This window comes from Chelonia mydas, chromosome 20, assembly GCF_015237465.2.
Source record: "Chelonia mydas isolate rCheMyd1 chromosome 20, rCheMyd1.pri.v2, whole genome shotgun sequence".
NCBI classification, from domain to species: domain Eukaryota; kingdom Metazoa; phylum Chordata; order Testudines; family Cheloniidae; genus Chelonia; species Chelonia mydas.
In genome coordinates this window covers 8248492-8266569 of record NC_051260.2, presented here as the reverse complement: position 1 = coordinate 8266569, position 18078 = coordinate 8248492, and the positions used below count along the sequence as shown (strand labels likewise).

The 18078-nt window shown below is 53.8% G+C and overlaps 1 protein-coding gene across 7 annotated transcripts in view; it reads right to left on the bottom strand.

The window, feature by feature from the left end:
• Positions 1 to 18078, bottom strand: part of PDE1B (phosphodiesterase 1B) — a 135509-nt gene that overhangs the window by 42173 nt on the left and 75258 nt on the right. Inside the window, exon 1 of one of the 7 annotated variants that reach the window (XM_043532549.1) lies at positions 14500 to 14779. The exons of 4 other annotated variants lie outside the window; for them this stretch is intronic. In XM_043532549.1, the coding sequence (XP_043388484.1) occupies positions 14500 to 14552 (53 nt within the window). In that variant the 5' untranslated portion in view covers positions 14553 to 14779. Of the gene's footprint in view, positions 1 to 7965; positions 7986 to 14499; positions 14780 to 18078 lie in introns of those variants that run through there. 2 more of the 7 variants (XM_037884042.2, XM_043532550.1) reach the window with 2 other exon arrangements.

Here is an 18078-nt window from a genome sequence, read left to right as displayed (position 1 = left end):
CCAGATGCTTCCTGGGAGCTACCCCAGGTAAGCACCTCCGGGACTCCTCACCTCGCCCCCCGGCAGGTGCCTCTGGCTCATAGGGGTCGGGTGGGCACCCACTACGGTGGCCCACGAGACCCTCCTGCCCAGTTCTGGGGGCAGTCAGGGGACAGGGGAGGGGGGTGGATGGGGCAGGGGTCCTGGGGGGGGGCATCAAGGAATGCGGGGGGGTTGGATGGGGCAGGAGTCCCGGGGGGCGGGGGTGGGCAACGACCCCCTCATGGGGTGAGGAGGGAACCCGTTGTTAAGATTTTGGCAGCTCATCACTGATTAAGATCACTTTCCATCCTAAAAGCCCTGCCCCAGATCAGGGCCCTGTCACACCAGGAACTGCACAGACCCAGTGAAAGACAGTCCCTGCCTCAGAGAGACAAAGCAAAGCAGAGGACAGATTACTGTCCCCATTTTACAGCTGAGGCACAAGAAGATTACGTGACTCACTCTGGACCTTGCCACACTCCATGCTCCTCTCTCGCCATCTAGGACTGGCCCCCTCGCCTGTGTCCACAAAAACCAGCGGAGGGTGGCACAAGCCATCCCTCTGCAGCCTGTGGAACAGTGCCGCCCGCACTTACAGACTCACTGTTGCTTCCCAAATCTCAGGTGTAAATAATCACCCCTTTCCTCCCACGGCCTGCACTCATTGTGCATCTCTGATTCTGCTCTCGCCCAGCAAAGCACGGGGAGAGACAATCTGCAGGGGACAGACTCTAAAAACCAGACCCCCATTGTGTGGTATGAGCATGCCTCCTCCTGGGAGTCCACTGGCATTCTGGAGGAAACGGGCCTCCTAAGGGTTAAATCTGAACTCCCCCCCCACCCCATCTCCCTATCCCCAACAGTTGCTGCAGCAACTCACTCTGTGGATGGTGGGTTTGACTTCCCAGGGTTACGATCTTCCCTCCCACACACAGAATCTCCGGTTTAACCATTGCAATTTGTGCTGGTATCTTTCCAATGCTGGGTGGGAGCCATCTCTTTCACTGCATCCCCCCCACGCACACACACACTCCCCACCCTTGCTGCACCCCCCTCCCCCCCACGCCTCCTCTTTTCTGATGGATCCAGATCCACTAGCTCTCGCTTTGCAGGAGCAGCTGAACACACATTCACTTGGAGCGAGTTTTGCTCCTCAACATACAGCGTTTTCTCCATTTTCTCCTCCGCTGCTCCCTGCCAGGCCCCAGACCCCACCAATTCCAGCCACAGCCACTGGGTGATCGTAACCCTGGGTTTGGAAAATGGCTGCAGCCTACCTGGAGCTAAGAATCCAGACAGCCAGCCCCTCCAATCCCCAGGGAGCCTTGGACAAAGCCTTGCCACTTGGCTTGGCGGGGCGGGATGCAGGTTGCAGAAGCAGGTTGGAGTGAGATTTCACCCCCAGTTGTGTGGAGGGACAGCCCTGATTCAGCTCAGTGCATCTCCATGAACATTTGCACCACTCTCTGGGCTAGCCAGCTGGGCTACTGGTATTTGACCCCAAGGGACCATTTCAGTCATGCAGACAGGGGTGCTGGAACAATCTGTATAGTGGGGGCTCTTAGAGCCATTGAACCAAACTATAAACCCGGTATATAATGGAAACCACTTCAAGACAGGGGGTGTGGCAGCACCCCCAGCACCTATTCATGCAGAAGGGCTGTGCCCGACCTACACTGGTCCTGTACCACTACAGTCCCGCAGCCCTCTGGACATTATTATTTAGTCATTGTATTGCAGCAGGGTGACAAAGAGGGAATTTTCTGTAATATCTGTAGGATTCCTATGCATGCCTTGGTTTCCCTCTAGAAACCTCAGTGGAGATTTGGGCCCTATTATGCTGGGCGCTGCCCCACACAGCTTGCTGTCCACACAGCCCACAGAGCAGTAGAAAGCCAGGACCATAACCCCTAGGGTGACCATGCATCCCGTTTTGGCCGGGACAGTCCCTTTTTTAAGCCCTGTCCCAGTCATCCTGACTTTTTGGGCAAAACTGGGCATTTGTGTGATCGTCAGTTGGGAAGAGCAAATGGGACAAATGCCCAGTTTTGCCAAAAAAGGTGGATGTGACCCCTAGTGGGGTGCAGATCAACTTGGGGGGGGGGGGCAGCGGCAATGCCAGCCCCACATGGGAGGGAGGGCTCAGGAGAGTTGCTCAGGCTGGGCTGGCCCCACTGGTGGCAGGGGGCTCGGGCCTCCCTGTACGCGGGGAGGAGGGGAGGGGGGGCTTGGGCTGGCTTTGTACAGGTAAGCAGCTTGGGGCTCGGGCCGCCTCGCGCACGGGGAAGAGAGAGGGGCCTCAGGCTGGCCCCAGGCGGGCGTGGGGGAGGGGACTTCGGACCAGCACCCTGAGGACAGGAGGCAGGGAGGGCTCAGGCTGGACCTGCACAGAGGAATGGGGAGGGGGGCCTTGGGCCAGCCCCCTGTGCAGGGTCCCATTTTCCCTTTGGGAAAATATGGTCACCCTAATAATCCCCCATGTTACCAGTGGGGAACTGACCCCCAAAGAGATTAACAACCATAGCGTCCCAGGTGCTCAGCCCCTCGCAGTGCTCTTGTAACTCACACACCTCCTGGGTGTGGTGTTGTGTCCCATCGAGTGGCACCGAGACCATTTAGAGAGAGAGATAAGATGAGTCTGCTCTGCAGCCGTCGCTAGCAGCCAGCTGGCTTTTAGCTCATGCAGCAGAGACTCATGCTTTAAGCTCCAGAGGCCCCAGATTCGATCCCGCCTGCCGATGACCCGGGTTTTTCAGTGTTACACTCTCAGTGCAGGGGACTCCTCCGTAAGCTCAGACATTTGAAAGTCCAACCCCTCGTGATGCCCCCAGCTCACACAGGTCAGGCTCCCCAAGCCCCTCAGCACTTTGACAGCTTTGGCCAAGTGCGTTGAGAATGCTTGGTGGCCATTTTCCAAGATGGCAGATGCTAGGGTCATTAGAGCCAGAGTGTGGGCAGAGAAGCTCCTGGGCTCATTGGAGTCACTGAGGAGGAGGGACAATAACATGGCTGCCAACGGTCTTAACGAGGGGCAAGGGACATTCATGAAATGTGACCTGGCTCTGATTGCCCCCATCCTGCCCCTCTCCCATTACCCTCTGGGCTGCACCACCCGTCCTCACTGAGCCCCTCACCCCTCCTGGTAGGAACCTCCCTCCACACACTCGTCTCCTGTGTCCCCTCACCACAGTCAGCCCCTACAGTGGTACCACTAATGCCCGCCCTCTGCCCTGCCAAGTCCCTGGGGGCTGGTTCCCTGGGCCTCAGGCTGGAAGAGTTCTGCCCTGTTAGTGACCCTGCCCCCCTGTCTGGTTCTGGTGGACTGCCCGGGCCCAGCTGGAAGGATGCCTGCATGTTTCCAAGTGTTATTCCCATGCCCTGCCATTGAGGTGCTGGCTCAGTATGAATCCCCTTCCTGCGGCAACCAGGGTCCAGCCAAGGCCCAGGGACCGTTTGTTTCCCTGAGATATTGATGTTCTCATTGATTGTGACACGTGGCACTGGCACCAATGGCTAGTTGTGGTTCAGAGAGCGAAAGGAAATAGGCAAAGATCAGGTGTTAATACAGGCTCAGCGCGCCTGCAGTTGGGCTAAGGGTCCATGGAGCAAGCCGAGAACCAGCTCCAACCTGGCAGCCGCTAGGTATGGGCTAGGGGGACGAGACCGCAAGGCTCAGAGACATGGCAGGGTGGGGGGGATAGGGGCAAGATGTTGCCAGGGGATGCGAGGGCCAGGGTACAGCCAGGAGATGCCATAGGTCCTAGGGCTGTGAGACACTGGGGCCTGGGGGGAGTGCAGCACTAAGACACCTTAGGGCCGGGGCATGTGGGCTGAGACGCTGGGGGGTCAGGGAGGACCCTGAGGCCCTGAGATGCCTGGGCTGGGGAGGGAAGTGGGAGAAGTCAGAGCTCGGGGTGGCCGAGTCTGACCCCTGTCACACAGAGTCATGCTAAGGCCCAGCAGGCGCATACCGGCGCACCCAGAGGCACATATCAGAGCCTGCCCAGGGCAGGAGCACGCATATCCCCTCTGGGATCTGCGGAGACGTAGAGAACTAAAGATGGCAAATACCGCTCCAGTATTCCTGCATGTGCCTGAGCCACTCCCCACTCCCCCAGGAATTATGTAATTATGCAGATTAAGTTTTTCTCCCCGCTTTGCATAACAAACGCTCGGTTGGTGCTGCAGGGCACTACGGAGATACTACAGGGCACTTGTTTCCCTTCCAAGAGCCAGTGAGAGACTGACGGCAGTGTCCACCCTCCCAGCCCACCCTGCGCACCCAAATCATGTGATCATCCCCCTTCATGCCACTCCAGAAATCATTAACCACAGGTTTACAGAGATAACAGAGCATGACAAGGGAGCTCTTATCAATTAGCACAGAACAGGGAATGTGGACTAGTGGATGCAGCAGCAGGGCTGGGAGTCGGCACTCTAGGGCTCTATTCCCCGGCTCTAGGAGAGGAGTGGCCGGGTTCTAGTGGTTGGATCAGGGGCTGGGAGTCAGGACTCCTGGGTTCTTTCCTTGGCTCTGGGCGGGAAGTAGAGTCTAATGGTTAGAACAGGGGGGCTTGGAGTCAGGATTGCAGGGCTCAGTCTCTTGCAGGCTCACTCCAAAGTCTATGGATTAGAAAACCAACCCCCCTGAGAACCGTATGAATCTTCTTGCCTAACCAAGAGCACTCAATGAGTCAGTGGCAGGGCCAAGAACAGAACCCAGGAGTCCTGGCACCATGGTCACTAGTTATCATTGTCCTGCAGTCCCTTAACTTCAGCAAGGCTACCACCAAGGAGCCACAAGGCAGGTATACAGCTCCCCTGGGCAATACCCCTGGCGGAGAGAGCACCTATGCCCGGCAAAGAGCTGGCTCCACCATTCCCACGCAACCAGCAGGGGGTCCTTCAGGACGGAGGACACATGGTTTATGGATCAACAGCCAAACTGATCAAGCACAAGATGGGGTACTAGCTGCTGACTGCCACAGACCATCAGATCACACTAGGGAACAGGATGACTGGCTCCTTAAGCACCTATCTATAATGTGTAGGGAACAAAGCTTTGTTATCTCAGGGCCTTCGATCTTAGTGGCACATGCTGCAGATCTCATGCTGCCCAGTATTAAAACACCCCCCGAATTGCTAAACATTATACATGACAATTTCCTAACTCAACAAGTGTTCCAATCAACATGGGAGAACTCTATGCTAGACCACATCTTAACAGCTAAAGAGGAACTGACCACAGAACTAAACATAAGTGGTAGCTTAGGTACAAGCGATTGTGACTTGATAATGTTGGTTATGTGCGAACAAGATAAAGTCCAGACCAGTGATACACACACTTGGTGCTTGAAAAGAGCCAGTTTCACATAGCTGAAACACAATTATGAGCCAAATCAGCTGGGAGGAAGAATTTAATTAGAAAAAATGAGATGGATAATTGGGAATTGTTAAGCACATTTTACTAGATGCCCCCAAAGCCACAATCCTACAGTCAAGGAAGAAGGCTGCACTGGTAATTAATCTTGGAACAGCTTCCCAAGGGCTGTGGTGGATTCTCCATCATGGGCAATTTTCAAATCAGTGGGCTGTGGATCTGGTCTGGTTCACATCAGGGCAGTTCTGTGGCCTGTGTCACACAGGAGGGCAGAGTAGAAATGATCCCAATGGTCCCTGCTAGCCTTGGAATCGCTGAGTGGCAGGCAGGCCCTTTCAGCCTGGGGCTCGCATTTGACCCTGCTTTAACAGATGGGGCTACCGAAGCACAGAGTGTTGAGGGGACTCACCCATGAGAGCGGTTGGCAGAGACTGGCATGGGGCCCCTCTCTCTCTTTCCCTCTGCCTGGCTTTGCCTCCCTCATCCACACTCCATTCTCTGGCAGCTGTCAGGAATATCAACTGCTAAGTCAGGCCACCAGTCATTAGTTTCCCCACAACAACCTTTGAATCCTGGCAGCTAATGGCCAGCTCGGGGAGCCGAGGGCCCCAGGGTTCACCTGTGGATGAAAGCAACAAGAGGGAAGCTACTTGCTCTGGTGGTGTTTCCAATCCAGCATCAGAGTGAATCGCCACAGCCTGGATCCAGGCTGGGGTGCTCAGCAGCAGGGCAGCAGGGGGAGAATGGAGGGCTAACTGAGAGGGGGTGCGGGGGAGCACCCCAGGGCACAGGCAGGTCGATGGCTCAGGGCATGGGAATGAGGCATTGATTATTATTTATATTCCAGCGATGTCTCGTACCCAGCCAGGAGGGGGCCCTGCACAGACATGGCACCAAGAGCAGAGGCCCCCAGAGCAGGACCCCATCTTTCACCCATGTGCTCAGACCCAGAATTGACAGAACCTTGTGTCCCCCAAGGTCACTGGGTAAAGACCATTGCTCCAAGGGGGTGGGCTGGGAGTTGAGCGACAGCCTAACGGGACAGACATCCCTCCAGATTGCTCCAGGATGGCGCTCGGTGATGGCCCGTGAGTGAGGGTCAAACCCCACTTTCCTGGGCAGGGCTGTTGTCTGGGATGCAGCACCACAGGCTGCTCTTGGGCATGGCCTGACTGATGCTGCCACCACGCTAACGTAGCACGTGAGAGTTCAGAACTGGACACAGCCAGCAAAGCTGTGGGGGATGCTGGCTCCTGCCCTGCCAGAGACAGACATACCCCTCTGCCACACTGGGGCACCGGCACAGCTGTGGCAGGGTTCTTGGCCCCTCGCCAGCCTGCTCTGCCCCTTGCTGTACCTGTAAGATCAGCCATCCCCATGTACCAGCGCTCAGCTCATCCACACAGCTCTACTGAAATCCCCATTAGCCGTCCTGGCCACTGGGTCCGGGAGGCAGCACGCAGGTCCTTGGAGAGGCTATGGCCCCAGCCCTGTGGAGCAGATGACTGGGGGCTCACCCAGGACCCTACCTGGCAATGGCCAGAAGTTCCTGGGAACCACATGGGATAAGATGCTGCAGCCCGGTCGCTGGAGCTGGGGCAGGGTTTGTATCCAGGGGGCAGCGCCCCAGCTCCAGGTAGGCAGCACACTCCAGCCAGGGGACACTGGGGAGTTAGAGCTGAGGACTCATCCTCAGGACTGGGCTCCAAGGGAGGAGCAGTCCCCAAGGGCCAGGGTGAGGCAGCCAGGCCAGGGCTGGGGGACTGAAGCTAGCTGTGAGGTTTCATATATGCATAGATTCCAAGACCCTCTGGTCTGACTTCCTGTACAGCACCTGCCCCCAAAACAATTCCTGGAACGGAGCTGTTAGAAAAACATCCCATTCTGGTTTAAAGATTGTCAGTGATGGAGAATCCACCACAACCTGTGGGAAGTTGTTCCAATAGCTAATCACCCTCACTGTTAAAAATGTACACCTTACTCCCAGTCTGAATTTGTCTAGCTTCAACTTCCAGCCACTGGATCATGTCGTAACTTTCTCTGCTAGACTGAAGAGCTCTTTATTAAATATTTGTTCCATGTAGGTACCTACAAACTGTGACCAAGTCATCCCTTAACCTTCTCTTTGTTAAGCTAAATAGATTGAGCTCCTTGTATCTAATCACAATAAAGCAGGTTTTCTAATCCTTTAATCATTCTCATGTCTCTTCTCCGAACCCTCCAATTGATCAACATCCTTCGTGAATTGTGGGCACCAGAACTGGCCACAGGATTCCAGAAATGGTGGCACCAGGGCCAAAGACAGAGCTCAAATAACCTCTCTGCTCCTGCTCGAGATTCCCATGTTTATACTTCCCAGGATCGCGTTAGCCCCTTTGGCCACAGCGTCATACTGGGAGCTCATGTTCACCTGATTATCCACCCCACCCCCAAATCTTTTTCAGAGTTGCTGCTTCCCAGGATGGAGAACCCCATCCTGTAAATACGGCCTATAGTTTTTGTTCCCAGACATACACATTTACATTCAGCTGTATTAGAACACAGATTGTTTGCGCCCAGCTTACCAGCTGATCCAGATCACTCCGAATCAGTGACCTGTCCTCTTCTTTCTTTTCCACTCCCCCAACCTTTGGGTCATTGGCACTGTCCTGAGCACCATCAACTCCTCCTGGAGCCCCAGGGGCTGAGAGAGGCTTGTAATGTGAGCACAGCTTTCCCTCCCATTGCAAACCTCCCACCCTCAGTGGTTTCATCCTGAGTCAGAATGTTTCCATGGGCTGCTGGGTTCCCTTGTGGCTGTTTCAGGTCTGGGCCATAGGAGAGGGTTGGGGCTGTGATAGGTCCCTCCTACATTGCCGGTGTCACAAGCAACAACAACCCTCCGGAGAGAGGAAACGGCACTGAGACGAAACCAGCTTGGATTCCTAGTTACCTTTCCCAGTTTAAAACCTCTCTGTCCTGAAGCAGACAGCCTGATGTTATTATTATTTGCATTACAGCAACACTGAGAGGCTGCAGTTGAATTCAAGGCCCTGATGCACCAGGGGCTGCACAGCCAGACAGTTCACAGTCTAAGTAAGCAAGACAGATGGCCAGTGGGGAAATGAAGGATGATTAGGGCCATCTTACATGCAGGGAGCTGACGCCCAAAGAGATGTGCTTGTTTCCTGATCACACAAGAAGCTGTTGGTAGAGCAAGGGATTGAATCCTGACCCCTGGCATTGCAACACCTTAACCACTAAGCCATCCTTCCTCTCTCAAAGAGCACCCTGCAGGGGCCACGTCGGCTGATAGCTCAGCTTTTATCCATTACACCAATGTGACTGCGCCGACTTCAGTAGTGCTACTCCAGATTTACCCCATCATAAATGAGAGAAGAGTCTTCCCAGCATGTTCAATGGAGCTTGTAACTCATGGTTGGCCCTAGCCGGGGCTGTGCCCTGTGGGCAAGTGAGAGACTCCAGCCCCACACCCACTCCCAGCAGCTCATGCTTCAAAGCTCAGCGTGATCCAACTCTGATCTTGGGGGTCTTCAGAGCTCTATGACTCTCAGCGCATTCTGGGAGCTGGGCTGGCTGGAAGGGAGGTGGACATGGGGCGACAGGCTGAGAGAGGGGTGCGGCCCAGAATCTTTGGTGCATGCGTCCTCCTGTGCTGAAGGCCAAGGCTACAAGCGTCACTTCATGCACGCCTCTGCCTAGGAGCAGGACCTGCTGCTGGCTGCTTCTGGGGCGCAGCGCGGTCCGTGGTGCCAGGACAAGTGGGAAGCCTGCCTCTGCACCCCAGCTGCGCCACTGGCCGGGAGCCGCCAGCAGTAACCCTGCGCCCCAATCCCGTGACCCAATCCCTTGCCCCAGCCCTGAGCCCCCCCAAACCCAGAGCCCCCTCCTGCACTCCAAACCCCTCATCCCTGCCACCAGCCCAGAGCCTGCACCCCCAGCCCAGAGCCCTGACCCCTCTCCCGCACCCCAAACCCCTGCCCCAGCCCAGAGCCCCCTCCCACACTCTGAACCCCACATTCCCAGCCCCACCCCCAGCCCTCGCCCCAGCACCCCTACCCTCTGCCCCAGCACTGAGCCTTCTCCCACACCCCAAACCCCTCATCCTCAACTCCGTTGGGTCGCGGGCATCAACAATTTTCTTCAACTGGGTCACCAGAAAAAAAGTTTGAAAACCACTGTTCTAGACAGTCAAGTTTTGTGGACAGTCAAGTTTTCTCACAGTGCCCCATGAACAAAGGGCTAGAGCGGTCACATTGCGGAGGGCTAGGAAGTCTGGGATATGGGTGGCTGGGCTCGGATCCACATAACATAGTGTAGACACTGGTGCCCCAGGTTGGGACCAAGGGTTCAACAATTCCTAACCCGAGGTTACAAATGAGTGTAGACGCTCAAGCCCTAAGTTAACAAACCCAGGGTCTGCTACCTCAAGTTCCACTAACCCTGGGCTTACATTGCAGTGTAGATATATCCTGGGTCTGATTCTCCGTTCATCGACACAGGTGCCAGTCAGTAACTCAATACAATAAGAGAGAGGTAAAGTCAAACCAGGCAATGTTCAGCTCAGCCCCAACTCACTGGGGAGTAGGGGGAAGGCGGGGGGCGCTCCAGGGCTTCATCCAGTTGCCTACAGGTTCAAGAAGGAATATTTTTCCCCAATGCACAGATGCATTCTGGGGTTTTTTTCCCACCTTCTTCTGAAGCATCTGGGATTGGCCACCGCTGGAGACAGGGCACTGGAACCACGGTCTGAGGTGGCACAGAGAATCCTTTGTCTTAGGTGCTTAATTGGTGAACTTTGCTCACATGCTCAGAGTCCAACTGATCGTCAGGTTTTGGGTCAGGAAGGACTTTTTCCTCCACGTCAGACTGGCAGGGACCTTGGGTTTTCTTCAACTTCTCTGCAGCACATAGAGCAGGGATCACCTGTTGGGACCCGCACTGCTTATCCCATTTAATCAATTCCCTCCATTGCAGGGCCTGGGTCACTGATGGCACCTCGATCTGTCCTGTTCTCTGCCTTTGGCTCACAACAGTTTAGTCTCCAAGGACTGAAATGCTTTTGTCTAACCCATCAATGGGCTCAGTACAAGCATATGTAGATGCCGGTGGTGGCCTACAGCAGGTCAGTCTCGACTCTAGATGATCTAATGGTCCTTTTTGGCCTTACACGCTATGAAATCTATGGAATCTTTCCCTAGTTCTTGTATTTTCACAGAGCATTTCAGTTCCCCTTTTCCGTCACTTCTGTCCCCTGCACGTCTTCTTTCTCACTGAGTTCAGAGAAAATGCTGCATCCTGGAGTAAAGAATTCCTCTGCCCAGCCCAGCCCTGCCCTACCCAGTACTCCACTCCCATCTCACACACCCTCGGCCTTCTCTGCCAGGAACAAGTCCTTCCCTGGGAAGGGAAAGGTCACAGCAGCTCCCACTCCTGGTGTACCCTGCGCTCTCGCTCCCCCTCCCGAGTCTCATGGCTGCAGACAGCACAAATGCTGGGATTAGCATTGACATGACATTACACTGCTGCTCTGCAGATTGATGGCCCAGCGCAGTGGCGCTAATGGGGCCGTTTCAGAACACGGCAGAGAAACAGAAATCTTTTGCTCGAAACACTCTCAACAAGGATTAGAAGAAAAACAGTGCACAGACGACAATGGCATCTAGAGAAATCCATTGCAGGGGGCCTGATCCTCCCCAGCTTTGCACTGCTCTGGGGCCTGATTCTCTGTGACATGCCCTGCACTGGAAGCATTAGAGGGCACTGGAAAGGGTGCAAATGGCCACTGAGAATCCCCCCTCTCTGGTGTGTAGCTTGTTCAAGGGCTCTGTGCCAGCCCTGCTCCTAGCCACCCCACCTTGAGTCCCCCAGTCCCTGTGGCATGGCTGTTCTCTGTTTCCCCAATCCAATGTGGGGGAGGGTGCAACGGCACAGGGAACATAGTATAAGAGAGCAGCCTTGAGGCAGCTCTGACTTACACCAGGATCAGGACAGGCCTCCTGCTGCCCCAGAATACAGGGCTCTGAAACTAACTTCTCTTTTGGCCTTTGGCAACTCCTTTCTCTGATTGTGCCTCAGTTTCCCCACTGCAAATGGCTCTAATGCCAACCTTGCTCTCAGGAGCGCTGCTAATACTCTTTGCAGCTGGTGAGTCCCTGTTATGTTTCTGTGCCCTCCTGAGGAGCCCAGAGTACTGTCTGGCTCAGGCAGGGCCCGGTCTGACTGCGGGTGTAGGGTGACCAGATGTCCCAATATTAAGGGTTTTGTCTTATATAGGCAACTATACCCTTCCTCCCCTCCCCCTGAAAATAAAAGTGCCCTGATTTTTCACACTTTCTATCTGGTCAGCCTGTCCAGGTGTGTGTAATGGGTGGGCAGCATTGCCCTGCGTATGGCAGGGACTTTGCCACTGGATCTGATTCAGTGCCAGCGCTCGCGCAGCAGGCTCCTTCCCCCCCGCGCACCCCCCAATTGAAAGGAAGTGGAGAGCAGGGGAGTATGACGGGCTGGGCTGATTTTCATAGGTTTGTAGATGTTAAGGCCAGAGGGACTGATGGCTCAGCTCGTTTGACCTCCTGGATAGCCCAGGCCAGAAAACGTCACCCAGTTACCTCCATACTGAGCCCAGAAACTCTAGTTAGACCAAAATAATATCAGGCTCCCTTGGGCTGGGTTTGTTTGTTTGCACAAACAAAGCACTTTGATTAATTCCAGGGACTCCCTTCCCCCAGACCGAGTGGGCTGGACACAGGGACGTGCAGGCCCCAAAGGCTGGCACAAGAGCCTCAACGGGGTGTCCAACCTGCCTTCTGGATGTCCAGGGGAGAATGGCTATTGACCCCCCGCCAGTGCTGGGCCCAGAGAGGCTGCACAACCTGTTAGGCAAGAAAATGGGGAGGGCAGGCCCCTGACTAGGCCAGGTGGAGGGTGGGGTGGGGAAGGGGGGGGCCTATGGATTGAATTCTCCTGCTGGGCCCAGCTGGGATGGGACAAACGCACTCAGAGTGCTGGGCGAAAAGTTTCCATCACAAACCCAGCTCCGATGCCCCTCCCCTCGGCTAAGCCCCCTATGGGGCATTGGCCTGACAGCCAGAAGCTCAGGCCTACACCAAGCAGAAACCTCCTGCCTGCAGGGACATGGATGGACACGAGGTTCCCTGAACTGACCCCCTAAAGTCAGGCCCTCCCCGGAGCTCGGGCTGGCAAGGCCCAGCCAGTGATAAGGCCTAACTCTAGTCTAGCAAAGCCGTCCTTGCTCGTACAGCAGCGCTGGGTAGCTGTGCCTGCTCTGACGGGCTGGGCGCCAGGACTGTGACTGCCAGAGCCCCGAGAGATCTCTGCAAGAGCCAGTCCCCAGCCTGGCAGTGCAGGACTCTCGGCTGTTCATAAACTCGGTCCCAGTAGAGTCGGGGGAGGGCATCCTCGGACCCTAGCTAGATTGTAACGATAGTGCCCAGGACACCCTGGTGCCAGGTGCTGCACAAACACAGGACAGAGACAGCTGCTTCCCCAAGAGCGCCGTATACGACAAGACACACCAGGTGCAGACAGGCAGACGGGAGAATACAAGGGAACAATGACACAATACCATGCTGAAGAGCAGGGGCCCGCTCAGACCAAGTGGGCTGGGTTTCTCTTTGGGGGGAAGGAATGTTGGCCCCACCCTGTCCTCTGTACCCTCCATCAGCCACAGGTGCCCTCACAGACCCGTCAATGTACTGCCTGCCTGTCAATCTTAGGAGAGGGCTAGGCTGGGGGGAGCACAGAACTGGGAGACAGTGGGGGCAGGAGGTGTGGGATGCAGCAAGGGAGTATGGGCGGCGAGAGGGGGATGAGGCAGCAGGGTGGGGTTGCTGCCCCCCAGTCTGAGCTAGCAGAACCATACCATGCTGGCTGTGGCCAAATGGGGAAACACCCAGATCTCCTTTTCTCTCCACTGCGGGAAACGTCCCACAAATCCCACCCAGGTTCGGAGCCTCCTTTCAGCACGACTGGAGCTGATGACACTGGCCCAGCCTCTCAGCGTGTGCCCAGCACCCCACTGAAGCTGGCCAGAGCATGCGAGGAGGCTTCCCCAGTGCAGCCCAGGCCTTGCAGCCAACTCTCTTGGGAACAAAAGGCCAGATCCTCATGGGCAGAACCCTGTGCCCCCCTGACCCTGATACGGGATTCTGTCCATACAGACCTAGCCACAGGATCTGGCCCTTCCTGAGTAAATGAGCTTGTTAAACTAGAGATCAGCACAGCAAAACTTCCCACCCAAAACCTTTGCCCTGCTGCTGCCTGGACTCAGCGTGTAACATGCACATTTGCTCTGTTTTGCGGGCTGGGGCAAAACTCTAACCCTAAATAGATACTGTTTATTTTGCTCTTTGCCTAAGTTCTTAGCTTTGTTTGTTTTGCCCTGGTGCCTTTGTCAGTGAACGATTCTGTGATATCTTCCGTGAGTCTTGTTCTCTCCCAAGGATTCCAATGCATTTTACGTGGGAGCCTGGACTCCCAGCTTCTACTCTGGATTTTTTGCCACCAGCCAGCTTGGTGACTTCAGGAAGGCCACGTTGCCTTTCTGCACCTTCCCTGCACAATGGTGAGCACCCCTCCAACCTCCCTCTGCCAAGGCCTAGGCAGCCTCAGATATAAGGAGCAACAGAAGTGCAAAACAATAGCCCTGCCTCTGAAATGCAGGCACCTCTGCGATGGAACATAGCAGCTGTTTAATAGCACACAGCAATGCTACCCAATGGGGTGGGTGGATGGAAAAAGTATGAGCAGGGAAAGAATAATGGGCAAGGCTCTGCTGTTACCAAGTGCCAGGCTTGTGGGCTGTTCGCCTCCGGACTCTGACTGTCCTTCCCCAGTCTAGTGCTCCTGACACGGGCGCATCAAAGTAAGGTTTAAAGCATGGTCAGGATGGTGCGCCGTCCCTCTAAATAACCCTTGGGAGCCAGTGCAGTCAAGGCATCGGTGCCTTGTGGAGCCCGCAGGCAGGGTTCAATCCCAGAAACAGCCCCCAAGTGCCCAGAAACACAGTGCTTGTGTTACTGGCAGACCAGAGCTAAGCTGGGAAAAGTCTGTGTGGGGAACTCCACGCTTCTTACCTTAGGATAGGCCCCTTCAGATGGGCCCTCTGCACTGTCACGAACCATGCCATGGTGCGCAAGTGCCAGCGAGTTGAGTGGCAGGACAAAGCGCTGGGGTTCTCCCTCCTGCAAATGGTGTCAATCCCAGGGGCGCCGGCCCACCCTCACCCCAGCACCATGGGTCGCTCACCACAGGCCCGGGCTGCAGGGAAGTTGTTTTCTTCAGAGGAACTAACTTTGGCAGCTGCAGCGGTGGCGTGGGAGTGTTGTGGCCAGGACGGCGGGAGGGTGGGGGCTCAGAGGGGTGTGATGAAGAAAATAACCCCACAGGAACTGTCAAGCTACTGTGGGGGAAGGTTTGCCGTAAAACAAGCAAACAGCCTGTAACCTCTGCCCACTTCTGCCTCGTGAGTTTACTCCATCCCCGCCCTTGGCTCTAGCCTTGTAAAGAATAATTTCCCAGCTATTCTTGGGAGGACCCATCTTCAGGGCATACAAAGGGGACTGAGCAGCAGTACAGGCTGCTTGGGGGACAGCCTGTTGCTGTCCAGAAATCCAGAAACACCCTCCACCGTGCAGTGGAACGGGTTCTGCAATAGATGCACCCCAGAAAGGAGTAGGAGGTTCCGTGTCCAGCTGGGAGTGCAGTGACCAACATCCCCAGGGTTTGGCTCAGGGAGCTGCAGCAATGCTCTCAAGAGACATCCCGGAGCTGAAGCCTCTCTCCAAAGTCCTCAGTTCATGCGGTTCCAGTCTGAGTTTGCAGGCGGTCTCCTCCGCTGTCCCTTTGGGAAGGCTGTGTACTGCGAGGGGGCAGGGCTAGGAGCGGCCCTGCTATTTTAGGCAAGTTGTGTGTGCATTTTAAAAAAAAGTAAAGCAAAGTTCTCTCTTGCTCAGCAGTGTCAGGACTAAGGTCAGAAGCAAGGCTCCGGGGTTGGATTGGATGCTTTTTGCTCCTGTTGGCCGGGTGCTGCCAGCCCAGTCACTGGGGGTGGGAAGCTGGGCTCTCGCCCCTCCGGTGCGTCACTTGAGTTGGTTACTAGGAAGACTGTTTTCAAAAGCACCCACTGATGTAGGCTCCTAAATCCCATTGTCAAAAATGATGTGGACACTTGGGTTCCTGAGTTACAGGGACTCTTAGTGTGATTTTAGCCCCAGAGTTCCTGAGTCACTTTGGAAAATGGGACTCAGGTTCCTAAGTCACCAAGATGAAAATGTAAGATGAGACTCTAGCAGTCTCTCCTCCCCACCCCCATCAAAAGTCACTGATAGCCGTGGGTCTGCCCAGATGGCACTCACAAGAGCATTTGCAGGGGAGCCACATGGGTGTGAACAGTGCATTTAAACTTCTGTTACTCCCTGAATCTCTAGGCTTTGCATGTCAGGGGGCTAGGACTCAGCCACATGAATGATGGGAATCTAAACCACAAGCCAGTCTGGGGAATCTCTAAGGAAACTCCGCAGACCATTTGCTTCTGCTGGTGATGGTGAACAACCACTTTCTGCACTGCCTCTTCACTGCAAGGGGCCAAAACTTGGATAAAGTAGACGGCCCAGGTCATAGATTCACAGATCAGCAGGGACCATTCTGATAATCTAGTCTGACTTCCTGTGTAACTCAGGCCAGAGAATGTCCCCCAAGATCATTCCTAGAGCAGATCTATTAGAAAAACATCCAGTCTTGATTTAAAAATTATTGATGATGGAGAATCCACCATGACCCTTGGAAAGTTGTTCCAATGGTTAATTACTCTTACTGTAAACAATTATACCTGATTTCCAGTCTGAATTTGTCTAGCTTCAACTTCCAGCCATTGGATCATGTCAGACCGTTCTCTGCTAGATTACAAGTATTATAAAATATATATGGTAAAATATTTGTTCCTCATGTAGGTGCTTATAGACTGTGATCAAGTCACCCCTTAATCTTCTCTTTGTTAAGCTAAATAGTAGAGCTCTTTGACTCTATTACTACAAGGCATCTAATCTTTTAATCATTCTCACGGCTCTTCTCTGAACCCTCCAATTTATCAGAATCCTTCTTGAATTGTGAACACCAGAATTGGATGTAGGATTCCAGCAGGGATCACATGAGAGCCAAATACAGAGGTAAAATAACCTCTCTACTCCTACTCGAGATTCTCCTGTGTATGAATCCCAGGGTCACATTAGCTCCTTTGGCCACAGCATCACACCTGTTCAGCTGATTATTCATCCTGACCCCCAAATCTTTTTCAGTCACTGCTTCCCTGTATAAAGTACCCAATCCTGTAACTGTGGCCTACATTCTGTGCTCCCAGATGTATACATTTACGTTTAGCCATATTAATATGCATATTGTTTCCTTGTGCCATCTACCAAGTGAACCAGATCACTGTGTAGCAGTGACGTTCTTCATCATTATTTACCACTTCCCCAAATTTTGTATCATTTGCAAACTTCATCTGTGATGATTTTATGTTTTCTTCCAGGTCATTGATACAAATGACATTGCCTATCCCTGCAAAATGCAGCTCTGATGGCATTTGATGCCGGCTTTGCACTGGTGTGAGTAGCTACACCAGGGCAGTGGTGAATTGAACTCATAGTCACTGCAGCACTCAGACCCCCTGCAGCCTTCATACCACCTACACCCCTCACACCCCATACAGCCCCCATACCTAATACAATGCTCATCCCCATAGAACACCTGTGCCCCATATAGTGCTCATATCTAGCACTCAGACCCCCTACGGTCTCAGACCCCACACAGCACTCGTGCCCCACACAGCACCCCATGTATCATAGAATCATAGAATCATAGAATATCAGGGTTGGAAGGGACCTCAGGAGGTTGGACCTTAGTCCAACCCCCTGCTCAAAGCAGGACCGATCCCCAATTAAATCATCCCAGCCAGGGCTTTGTCAAGCCTGACCTTAAAAACTTCTAAGGAAGGAGATTCCACCACCTCCCTAGGTAACGCATTCCAGTGTTTCACCACCCTCCTAGTGTAGTGCTCGTATCTAGCACTCATACCCAATATAGCGCTCACACCCCATACAGCACTTAGCATGTGGGGTTTGTCTAGATCAGTGGTTCTCAATCAGGGGTACACATACCCCTGAGGGTACACAGAGATCTTCCATGGGGTACATCAACTCATCTAGATATTTGCCCAGTTTTACAACAGACAACATAAAAAGCACTAGTGAAGTCAGTACAGACTAAAATTTCATATGGAGTTTATACTGCTCTATATACTATACTCTGAAATGTAAGTATAATATTAATGTTCCAATTTAGTTATTTTATAATTATATGGTAAAAATGAGAAAGGAAGCCATTTTTCACTAATAGTGTGGCTGTGACACTTTTGTATTTTTCTGTCTGATTTTGTAAGTTTTTAAGTGAGTTGAAACTTGGGGGTACACAAGACAAATCAGCTGAAAGGGGTAGAGTAGCCTGGAAAGGCTGAGAGCCACTGCTCTAGACTAGGAAAAGAGGTCCCAGTGAACCTGTTAGTAAAACAAGGTGGGGTCAGCTAATGTAAACAATGCTCCATGTTGGGGGGGCGGGGGAAGGGGCATTGAGGGGAAAAAAACTAAATCAAGGGCTTC